Here is a 12,880-nt window from a genome sequence, read left to right as displayed (position 1 = left end):
CAAGCATCGCTTTTTGCCTTGATTGACCTAGGTATAAAGTGGACTCGAACGGTTTCCAGGCATCCCATAATTGCTTGGTGGCGACTCCGAACATCTCTGCATCGTTTCGAGACCCTTACCGAGACGAAACCGACCGATCTAAAACGATCTGGTCGAAAGTATTTATTACGCCGCCGAGCGTGGCTTTCCGACTGCTGCACGTCCACGGATTGGCTTGGCATGTAGGTGGCCCAAGTCCACATCATCGGCCAAGAAGTCAGGCTGAATAAGCATGAACACTTGTTTTGAATCTAAACTAGTACTTCCAACTTTGAAATTAATCTTTTGACGCCGAAAAGAAACATAGAGTTTCGATCAACTAGCATCATCATCATCATTACCAGATATCTGCGTAAATAAATCAGAATTTGTGTTTAATATAAAATTAAATCAAAATATAAGCAAATTAAAATCGTTTCAAGAATATTATTCAACATAAATAAAACAAACTACAAATTTTTGATACTCGGCGTAAATTATTTTAATATATTTAAAAAAAAAAACTGGTTAACGTAAACAAAAACATTATATACGATTCTTTTAAAAAAAACAAAATACGGGAAATGGCTCCGTCGTGTGGGTTACAAGACATGACTCAGGCTCCATCGTGTGGGTTACAAGACACGGCCCAGGCTCCATCGTGTGACATACACGACATGGCCCAGGTTTCGTCGTGTGAGTTACACGACATGGCCTTGGCACTGTCGTGTATGGTACATAACATGGCCCTAGCTCTGTCGTGTAATTCACACGACAATGCTCAGGCTTCGTCGTGTATGTCACACGACAAGGCCACAAAACGCAACATACTAACGACAAAAACGCAATCCTAATAGGCTTTATTTCAACACTAATTATGTTTAAACAACAACTAGTTTTGAAACCCGTGAAAAATCACGGGTCCTATACAAATTTCCTTTTTTTTATTAATACTACTTTTGTAATGATTTGAAAACATTGCAGACGATAAAATAAGATGTAAATTATGAGATTGAACATAATAACACGGTAATATAAACAATAATAATAATATGAGATTAGTGGGGGAGGCATTGTATTTGTCGTTAAAATGTGGGTCTTTGTAAAAGATACAAAAAAAATCTAATCATGAGTAACTCTTCTTCTTCTCTATTAACAACCTAGTAAATTAATGGAATTTACGCATTTAATCGAGAGTTTTTTTGAATGTAAATGTTGAACGGATGACGTTGCTCATTGCTCTGATGATTCTTGATTTATGTTAACTCATAAATTTAGTAATGATTTGCATTCTCAATTCATCATACTCAAATTAAATAGTCTAATTACATGTATATAGACATGAGTTGTTTATATAGAAATCAATGATTAATACTTATACATGGGTTATGTATTATGTAACTTTAAGATATTGGTGCTCCGGAGATTGAGGAGTTTCTTAACGGCCAATTTACCAAAGGCGGTCAAGTTTTTCTCCTTCAATAGGTAAAGAAAAATAGCCTAACAAAGTGAATGAAGTAAGACTAATACAGTAATTGAATACATTGAATATGTGTCTCTCCATTTCAAATTTAATTATCATTTGATGGTTTTTTTTTTCTCTTGTAAGAATTATCCGTCAATATTATGTCGATACTATCACTACAACTAAAAGGCCAAGAATAACTAATAGGCTAAAAACCTTAGCATATTTATTGGAACAAAAATAGATAGGCTAATATCAATTAAAATGATCGACGACATAAAAATACATCCTCGTAATGGTGATTACTCCATTCAAGACCTCCGGATTTGATCATCCATATGAACACATCCTTCAACATCAACTATCGTGTTAACTGATATTGAACTAATATCTGAAATAAAAAAATTGATAATTCTTAAATTGTGTTCTGTACTCACCGATTGTCATGTATTAATAATTAAAATAGGAAAATTTCCCAAAAAATAAATCCAAGAAAAAAATGAGAAACATCATGCTACCTCTTAAAAAATCCACATATTTGTCGATTGTCATTTGCACGTATTGATCTCCAAGTATGTCATGCTCCTGAAATTCATTCAATTGTACAAATTAGTATTATGCCAAAATCAATTGTACACGAAATACAAAATTGCATAAGATATACCGAGTATATGAAAAATATTATCAAATGAGTTTTGTATTAATAATTAAAATAGGAAAATCTCCCAAAAAAAAAAATCCAAGGAAAAAAAAATGAGAAACATCATCCTCTTAAAAAATCCACGTACTTGTCGATTGTCATTTGCATGTTTTGATCTCCAAGTATGTCACGGTCCTGAAAATTCAATCAATTGTACAAATTAGTATTATGCCAAAATCAATTGTACATGAAATACAAAATTGCATAAGATATATTATCAAATGAGTTTGACCAATATAGTAAAATCTTATAATGGAAAAGAGAACATGATAAAAACGAATGAGTTGTAGGTTGATAAAAAAAACTATAATAAAAATGCATGTCTATTGTTGTGCTCATGGAATAAACATTATCATCTCAAGAAAAAAAAGTAGTAATTAAGAAGTCATAATATCATCAAGAGTTTTAAGGTAAACTAAAAATATGAATCATTATAAAGAAACTTGAGAAATGAGTTATGGAGAAAGAAGATGAAAAGTATGGTTAAATGCTTGTGGTGAATTGAATAAAGTATTGAAGTGGAAGAAAATAAAAAGTTTATTGTCTTCTTTAATTTTTTCTAATATTGTAAATGTAAGAATAAATATTAGGGGACATAAAAGAAAATAATTATGATGATGAGACTTGTAATATGACTTCTTGAAATCATGTGGTTATATCACATGTCATTTAAAAATGTACTCAATGTTAGCCTTTTTATACTATTTATTATATAGATTTTAAAGAAATAAATAAATGTATACTTTAATTTTATGAAATTGTGTTAATATGAAAAAATTTAACCGATTCACTAACATATATGTTCTCTTCCAAAAATTTCAATTAAAATGTGAAATATAATTGTAAATTATGAAACTTTTATGTCAATTTTGGTAAGTTACATCTTTTTTTTTTGGTTTTTTTAGCTCATCAAATCTTTAATATATACATTTAATTTAATAATATTAATGACGTCTTTTGATTTTCTTTATTTGTATGTTACACAATATGTAATGACATTTTTGTAAGGACTTTTGGTAATCATTTTTTTTATAAGAATTATATCAAACAACCAATAATCTGATAATAATTAATAAATAATTAAATAATCAATAAAAATTAATAGAAATTAATGGGGTATAAAATATTAAATGCTAATGCCATGTGAAATTAAGATAAATGCTTTAATCTAAACTTTTAATTATATTGTATAGATTTACTTAAGTATTTACAGAATTTGTTTGTAAATTACTTAAATTAAATAAATATTTTCTTTTCTATGTATTTTATATTTTCCAAAACCTTATCTTTTACGTAAAATAATTTCATGAACTAAATACACGGTATTACTACCCTTTTAAAATTCTATTATTACTGTTTAAAATCACTTAAGTATTTACAGAATTTGTTTGTAAATTACTTAAATTAAATAAATATTTTCTTTTTCATATATTTTATATTTTCCTAATTTTGTTATATGATCTTTAATACTCATTTGTCGATTAAGTAGTTCTGTAAAACATCTTCTATATACAACAAAGTTATAGTAGCAACAATAGTGAATTAATGCCTTTAAAAAAAAGTAGTGAATTAGTGACAATACAATTTTTTTTTTTGTTTTCAACTTCATTTATTCATCATCGTTCTTAATTTCTTATGTATTCAGTTTTTTTATTTTTATTTCGAATACATATAATACTACTCCATATGAAATATTTTGAAATTATTAACTTATAATTAATGCGTATTTTTTTATTGTAGTTTTTTTTTAGTTATTTTAATTTAAAGCTAATGGAATATGGGTGGATTTTTAAATGGAATAAGTATTTTAAATTAATGTAATATAATAATAAATTGGATAATCCATGTTATATTAGTTTGCCAAGTCACATTATTATTGTGTACGTGGCTTTTTTCCATCCCATGTGGCATTGTCTACGTGACATTTTTAAGCTAGCCTTTTAATAATATTTATAGATATTCGAACATCTAGTAAAACTAATCTAACTTGAATTCAATAAAATCTATGGTTATTTCATAACAATAGTCCATCCTATTGGTGGTCTGCAATAATCACTCAATCCTATTAATAATCCCAATTAAATCTAACCTAAGCAACATACCTTCTAATAACGAACCAACTGATAATTTTTTAAGTTTATGTTGGAATATTTAATAGTTTTTGAACAACCTACCTGGTATATGTGATGTGTATGTGTAATATTTTCAAGTGATGAATCAAGTACTTGGTCTGTTTGACACACATAAACATAAAAAAATATCAGTTGGTTCATTATTAGAAGGTATGATGCTTATGTTGGATTCAATTGAGATTATAATAGGATGGAGTGATTATTGCATAACACCAATATGATGGATTATTGTTATGAAATAACCCTAAAATCTAATCTAATTAGAAAGTAAAATTAACAAATAAAAGCAAGAAAGATGTATACCTTATAGTACTTGTTTTGATTTGAAAGTTGTGTATGAATGATTGATTTTTTTGTTAAATTTTTTAAATTTAGATTTGAAAAAAAAGAGTGGAATTTGAATTAGAAATATGAAGAAGGAAAAGGTAAGGATGAATGAATGAGGGAATTGGGTGAAAAATGTGAAATTGAGAAAGTGTGATAGTTGGTGGAAAATACGTCTTTTTGGACTATGTACATATTAAATTAAATTAATTTTTCTAAAAACTGTTTCCAAAATTCATTTACGACAAAGCGATAATTAGATATAATAAAAATCGTCATCAAAAATCATTCGATAATACAATAATTACTTATTGTAAAAAACGCGCCGAAATCCAATAACTATAAAACGATAATTTTATTATTTAAAAATCCGTCTCCAAAATACATTTCCGTTAACACGATATTTATTTTTTAGTTAAATTAATTTGAAAGTCCAAGGGCAAAAAAAAGTGTGAAAAAATAGCGGCATAACAATTAAAATAGATCGCGTGATATAACAATTTTGATTTACCGAAGTTGACAAATTTCCAGGAGACCCAGGTTCACATCTTGTAGAACATTCTTTGGCCTGAGTTCATGCCTTATAGACTTCGAGCATGCCATCCTCGGATGACTTACCTGGTATACGTGGTTTTACAACCACCACATATACCCGATAATTTACTCAGTACACACCGAAAATAGCAGCTGCGGTTCCTCATCACCCAAAAAAAAAAAAAAAAAAAAGTCGACAAATTCCCAATACACATAAGTTTTGATTTACTATATAAACCCAAGTATTTTTCTCAAGAAGAACCCGACCCACCCGCATACACTCCACACTCCCACATTATTAGCTTCCACTCTATTCGCCGAAAACCCTAATTCTCACAGTTATTCTCCATAAACGCCCAAATCTCTCTCACATCCACACAATTATTCTAACCATGGCGATCGATTTTGATGAAAGGGCGGCTGCCCTCGGCATTGATCTATCTCAGGTTAATTGGGATTCAATCAAATTACCACCAGGAGAGGATTTCGGCATTAAAAGGTTTCATATTTACTTGTTGTAACTCAATTTGTTGGTATTTTAATCTAATTACCCAGTTTTTAATCCGATTATGACGTGTTTTATTACAGCGATGATGAGGATCTTAGGGAAGAAGAAGTTGAATTCGAGCAGGGGTTTGGGAACATTGTTGTTGTTGATAATTTACCCCAAGTTTTGCCTGAAAAGTTTGATAAACTTGAGGCTGTTATTCGTAAGATTTACAGTCAAATGGGTGTTATCAAAGAGAACGGATTCTGGATGCCAGTTGATGAGAAAACTGGCAAATCACTTGGTTATTGTTTTATTGAATTTAATACTCCTCAGGTAACAACTCTATAATTTAGTGTTTGTTAATATTTTGGGTGGATATGTGTATAATATGATGATTTTGTTGATGGGTATTGAATATATATGTGTTTAGGTTAATGAGAATTGTGAAGTTGTGTTCTTTAGATAATGAATGATTATAATGATGATGAATATTTATTTGATAAAAGAGATTTTATGATTATAGGTGAGTTATAGCGTTCTCTTAGTATTATAGTGGTTTCTTAATTTAGGGTTAGATGTTCTTAGCTTGAAATTATAGTGTTTTCTTAATATTTTAGGTGGAAATATGTATACAATATGTTGATTTTGATGACGAGTCTTGAAGAAACGTTTGTTTAATTTAATGTGAATCGTTAATTTGTGTCCTTTTGATTATGAATGAATCATGTTGATGGAGGATCATTGTTTTTTGAAAGACATTTTATGAAATTTGATGGGTATTATTTTGATGAAATTTAATGTGAATTGTGAAGTTGTGTCCCCTCAGGTAACCTTTTATTGAACTCTTTAATTTAGTGTTGACTGTTTTAGTTCAAATTTATAGTGTTTTCTTATGATTTTGCTGATGGGTCTTCAAGAAACAATGGGTTCAATAAGGTTATGTTCTTTAGATTATGAATGATTTATGATGATAATGATATTTGTTTGATGAAAGGGATTTTGCGATTATGGATTGGAGTTTTCTATGGTTTGGGTATGATATTTGTCAACTCTTTTTGGAGGTGGCTTGGTGATTTATATATAGAATTTGGTTTTTGACTTTCTGTGTATTAAAGGCGAGGAAATGTTTTCTGAGTGTGGTCCCGAATTTGGATTGTGCCCTATGTGTGGTATCACTGCTATGGTTTGTAGCTGCGTTTGCAACATATTTATGGTGGAATGTGTGTTTGGTTTATGATTTTAGGAAGCTGAACTTGCAAAGGAAAAGACGCATGGATACAGGCTCGACAAGGCCCATTTATTTGCTGTGAATTTGTTCGAAGATATCGAGAAGTATATGAAAGTTCCTGATGAGTGGGCGGCGCCAGAAATGCAGCCATACAAACCAACTGTAATTTTAGTGCCTGAGTTTGATTCTTTTTGCTGTTGTTTGAAGATGTCATGGTTACTTATCTCTTTGCCTTGTACATTTGTATTCTGGTCAAGTAGTTACATCCATTGCTCTTGGCTGAAGTACTAGTATTATTGGCCCTCCCTCTCTATCTTAGACTTCTTTGTTGTGGTTGGACCTGATGATTTCTTTTTATCCACATGCTATTTGTTATCTACGGCGATTGTACTTTTTCAGTCAAAGTGATAAGTGACTTGTTTGTTATATATTAGTATGTTTTCTGAGAAGGCACATATACTTAGGGTTTTGGTACTTGTAATGACTTCTGTATAGTTTCATCAAGCGATGTACCAATTGTTCGTAGAGGTTGATTTCTGGTAGGTGGAAAGCAAATTTGTGCTTGTGATATAGGAACCAAAGATGTTTCTGAGCCACCAAATCATTGGCTATTTTATGGAATTCTAGGTGTAACTCACTGGTAGAAAGTATTTGATTCGTAAAGAAATGTAGATATGGAAAACACCTGTATAGTTGAGCTTTGGTATTGTGCACAAGAATTCATATGCAAGAGATTGTAGGCATTTGAATTTATCTTAATGAATTATATTTATAAATATCTTGGGGAATTGAGCTGTAAGTTTGCTCATTACTGATTTTGTTTGTTTCAGGAAAATTTGCAACGTTGGCTTACCGATGCCAAGGCTCGGGATCAGTTTGTTATCCGTGCGGGGCAAGACACGGAGGTTTTGTGGAACGATGCCAGGCAGTTGAAGCCTGATCTTGTTCACAAACGTTCTGTATGCATATCTTCATGTTCTTTATTTCAGTTTCGTTAAAAGTTTGGTGCCCACGATCTTTTCCGGCACTGGCTCAGATTAGATTGTTAAACGGACTTAGTTGTTTTTTTCCTGTGTGTTTAGTTTTCACCAGACGTGTAATCCATAATCTTGAAATTTCAGTTTTGGACCGACAGCTACGTGCAGTGGTCCCCTTTGGGCACTTACTTGGCTACAATCCACCGTCAAGGTGCTGCTGTTTGGGGCGGGGCCTCAACCTTTGAACGTTTAATGCGTTATATTCATCCGCAGGTTAGTTGTCCAGCTAGCATATGTTGTATGTTTTGCATGGATGATTAAATATTGTTTTTTAATTTAAAATAAATGTCCTTGTTATTGCTACATGGTGGCATTTGCAGGTTAAGCTAATTGACTTTTCTCCTGGAGAGAAGTTTATTGTTACTTACAGCAGCCATGAACCAAGCAATCCTCGAGATACCCATGTAAGCTTATTTTACCACTCAGCCTTGCCAAATAGAGCATGATTTGGCAATGATTTTTTTACTTTTCAGTGGTTAATATTTGGAAAGTTTGTTGTCCCTTTTCTGATCTATTTTTTTGTGTTGTTACTAGAGGGTTGTGCTCAATATCTTTGATACAAGGACAGGAAAGGTGAAGCGAGATTTTAAAGGAAGTGCTGACGAGTTTGCAGTAGGAGGGGCAGGTGGTTTGACTGGGATCAGTTGGCCCATTTTCAAGTAATGTTTGTTGACTTCATCTGCCTTGAGTGTGATTGCTGTGACATTTGTTGTGCAAGTTTGCAACTATTTTGGTGGTTCCATTTATACGAGCAAGTATTTTTTGCGTTATTTGTCCATTGAATTTAGTCGAGTTCTGTTATTTTCTTCTTTCTTTTTATTTGTGGTGTTCAACTTTCATTTGTTATTCTTCTTTTTCCTTCACTGTTTTGCCGCTTATCAACAGTTTGTCTTAATGACTGCTTTGTTATTTATAGATGGGCTGGTGGTAGGGATGACAAATATTTTGCTAGAATTGGGAAAAATGTCGTCTCGGTGTATGAAACAGAAACTTTTACTCTCATTGACAAGAAGTCCATAAAGGTGGAAAATGTTATGGACTTCAGTTGGTCTCCCACTGATTCGATTTTGGCACTTTTTGTTCCTGAGCTTGGTAACCAACCAGCAAAGGTATGGACCTTGTTCCTATTTACTTTCTTGTAACTTTGTAAGCTAGCTGTCACTCTGTCATTATAGTGGTATTCTTCTAACTCAATAACTCCTGTAGATACAAAATTATTCATCCAACTGCTCATAAAATTTCTATTCTCTACAGGTGAGTCTTTATCAGATCCCTAGCAAAGTGGAGATACGCCAAAAAAATCTTTTCAGTGTCAGTGATTGCAAAATGTATTGGCAAAGCAATGGAGAGTATCTTGCTGTTAAAGTCGATAGATACACCAAAACAAAGAAAAGCACATACACTGGATTTGAGCTTTTCCGGATCAAGGAACGTGACATACCTATTGAAGTTTTGGAACTTGAAAATAAAAATGACAAAATCATTGCTTTTGCTTGGGAACCCAAGGGCCACCGATTTGCAGTTATCCATGGTGATAACCCTAGGCCCGACATAAGCTTCTACTCAATGAAGACGACTCACCATACAAGCAGAGTCTCTAAGCTCACGACTCTCAAAACAAAGCAAGCTAATGCTCTTTATTGGTCACCCGGTGGTCGTTATATAATATTAGCTGGATTGAAGGGTTTCAATGGGCAGTTGGAATTTTTCAATGTTGATGAGCTTGAAACAATGGGTACGGCTGAGCATTTCATGTGTACTGACATTGAATGGGATCCAACTGGGAGGTAATGATATGTTTTCACTTTTCAGTGTTCTAATAAGTATATTGTTTTTTCAGTTATCAGACAAGATTTCTAGGGTTCTGTAATGAATAATCTTGCTGTTGCTGACTTTCTGCCTTGTTTGTCCTTTTTAGATATGTTGCGACTGTTGTCACTTCGGTCCACGAGATGGAGAATGGCTTCAACATTTGGTCTTTCAACGGGAAGCTGCTGTACAGAATAATGAAGGATCATTTCTTCCAGGTAAAATATAATTGACGCTTTTTTTTAATATCTCTTTGAATTGAATGATCTTATATCCCAAGCACTATGTAGTTATGACACAGTTATATAAGATCGTAGGTGAACCCAACATTTCAACCTTGAACAATGACCTTATGTCGTCATTATATTATTAATGTAATATTTGTTAAATGATATGCTTGTTCATTTAGCTGTCGGAAATCAGGTTGCCTTCTCTATTCCTTGTGTGTGCTTCTTTCGAGAAAGCATTCTCATAAGGATGTGTAGTTGCATTTTATCAATAGAGTTGTGATGTCATAAGGTCTATGAACTTGTGAAGGTAAGGTACTCTGTTCTACCCTGTGGTTTATGGTTTCTGTCCAGATTACTTCTAGAACAGTTTGTTTTGGAAACATCACTCTTAAAACCATCTTCGGCTGTAGTTACTGTGGAAATGCTTCCTAGTTGGTGATAAACTCAAAGGTAATTAGTCTCAGATTGGCTAGTCTGAAATTGACCCACAAATGAGTCATCTGCGTTGGATCACTGCAGGTTCTGGTCATTTGGATACCCTGTTATTGGGTCTTTTGGTATGTGGATGGTTTGTGTTGAGATTTCTTGGGGACATTGGTTATAGATAGTTAATCAGATTCTTTTCTGTGCTGTCACTCTCTGGCCGTGGCTTTAATGTTTTTTTTTTTTTTGTTGAAAATTAGTCATCAAGTCTGGTGACTTTACTTGGGTTTCTTTTGGGTTAGGAATCCTGGTTTTTGCAACCAGTGTTGCTGTATTATCTAAAGTTTGGGTCACCATTGTGTTATTACAGTTTCAATGGCGCCCAAGGCCCCCAACCTTGTTAAGCCCTGAAAAGGAAGAGGAAATAGCAAAGAACATAAAGAAGTACAGTAAGAAGTACGAAGCTGAGGACCAGGATGTATCCTTGTTGTTGAGCGAGCAAGACCGCGAGAAGAGGCGACTGTTGAAGGAAGAATGGGAATCCTGGCTTCACCAATGGAACCAAAACCACGAAGCTGAGAGGTTGGAGAGGGAGAGACTGAGAGGCGGTGAAGCCAGTGATGAGGAGGAGGAATATGAGGCAAAGGAAATAGAGTATGAGGAGGTCATTGATGTCAAAGAAGAAGTTGTTTCCTTCGACTACGATCAATAATGACTTGACCTAATCTCCTCTATTTGATCAACTGTTGCTTCATATGATCATTTTTGTTCACCCTTTTTCTTTGCTGTCTTTTGTTCTGTCTTTGTTTCAGTTGTAAGAAATTTGTTAACTAGAGTCACTCCAGTGGCACTTGCTTTTTACATTGATACAAGTTAAAGTTATCTGTATTGGATTTAAACCGTTTTCTTCTGTTCTTTGACTCTTTCTTTTTATGGCGAAACGGTCAATTGCAAGTTAAGTTTAGTGATAATTGCTAATAATGCTCATCCTTTTATGCCCAACGTTTGTCTTTGGCTGTTTCAGATTCTGTAAATTGCGAATATTGTTATAATTTCATTATGACATTTCTTGAAATAGCAGCCTATTTTCTATTAACAAATCGAATTGCTTAAAAAGTAAAGTATACTTCTAGAAAGAAGATGGAATATTGTATGGAGTAATTTGTTACTTGTACTCTTACAATATATTCTGTGTATCTCGAGAATAATTGATTCATGAGATTGATTTGAATTGTTATCCCCAGACTTGGTTATTTCAAATGCTTTCAAATCGTCGGATGTATGTATGTATGTATCCAAACCTCATAACTAAATAACTCCGATATAAATTTCAAAAGACAGAAAAATTTCTTAAAAATTATATATAATGACTTGCGACTTGTGAAGTATTTTTCAGTAAAAAGAAAGGCATTATTCAACGACACTACTCATCACCATGTGAGGATTGTTTTACCAAAAAAAAAAAAAAAAAAAACCATGTGAGGATTGAGAGTCTCAAACTATCATCATTGAGAGATGTCTCACATGAGAATTAGCGTTAAAACGAAAAGCTTTGAACTCTTAAGTCTTACACTGCAAATGCACAAGTAAAGAGAAATTAGAATTAGAAAATATAATACTCACAACTTAAGTTACATCCGACTCAACTCCACTTTATTACGAAATTAAATGGGAGGATGATAATTTTAATTTCCTTGGTGAAGCAAGCATATTTGTAGAGAAAATAAAGCGGTGATTTTCCTTCTTTCATGTCTTCTCGGTCAAGTTTTAATTTTTGGATTTGAAGATTCGGAAACTTGCCAAGCATATCGATGGAATTCGTTGACCAAATTAATGACTTTATAGTGAGCTTTTTAAGGCTTGGTGTAAGATCGCGCACTTCGGTGATTCCTTCAAATACATATTGAGAGGGGATTGAGTCCACAAATGACATTTTCAGCTTCTCTGAACGTGGTAAGAAATGAAAGAGAGAGATTTTTTTTGTTTTTGTTTTTGGCAGCGGTAAAGAACTAATGAATTACAAACCTAATTCAGCCCTAGCTAGGTTATGAGCCACCTTATTAAGACGACGCGGTATAAAACTAAAGCAAATACAATGAAAATAAGATAAAAAAAACTCATAATATCCTCGAGGAGTCCCTTAATTATGTGATGCGGCTCCTCCACCTCAGCTATTTGGAAGAGAAGTTGAAGGCAGTCGGAAGAGACATCAAAATGGAAGATATTACGGCTTTTAGCCCACGAGAGAAGATCCCTAATGCCCAAAGCCTCCGCTTGTAAAGCCGACTCGGCTTCAAAACTTTTAGTAAAGGTATTGATTTTATGACCATCAAGATCGTAAACCACCCAACCCATAGAAACATGAAGAGTATGCAACCAGCTAGCATCAACCTTTGCCCTGTAAGCCCTACACTTGGCACCTTCACCTGTCATGAAGAAAGGCATGTGATTCTTAATATTGCGTCTAACGATACATTGAGGATCACACGA

General features: G+C 33.1%; 1 protein-coding gene across 1 annotated transcript; it reads left to right on the top strand.

Annotated features, from left to right (window-relative positions):
* Positions 1–5,413: 5,413 nt before the first annotated feature.
* LOC141616840 (eukaryotic translation initiation factor 3 subunit B-like) lies at positions 5,414–11,300 on the top strand. Its single transcript, XM_074434000.1, has 11 exons — positions 5,414–5,672; positions 5,762–5,996; positions 6,907–7,053; positions 7,722–7,850; positions 8,013–8,141; positions 8,249–8,332; positions 8,463–8,587; positions 8,845–9,037; positions 9,183–9,715; positions 9,847–9,955; positions 10,761–11,300. Exons 1-11 carry the CDS (start codon positions 5,566–5,568, stop codon positions 11,100–11,102), a joined length of 2,133 nt encoding a protein of 710 aa, XP_074290101.1. The 5' UTR covers positions 5,414–5,565; the 3' UTR covers positions 11,103–11,300.
* Positions 11,301–12,880: the final 1,580 nt, after the last annotated feature.

Source organism: Silene latifolia, chromosome X (assembly GCF_048544455.1).
Source record: "Silene latifolia isolate original U9 population chromosome X, ASM4854445v1, whole genome shotgun sequence".
Taxonomy (NCBI): Eukaryota; Viridiplantae; Streptophyta; class Magnoliopsida; order Caryophyllales; family Caryophyllaceae; genus Silene; species Silene latifolia.
The sequence above is the reverse complement of the archived record's forward strand: the minus strand, read 5'-3'. Positions and strand labels throughout refer to the sequence as shown.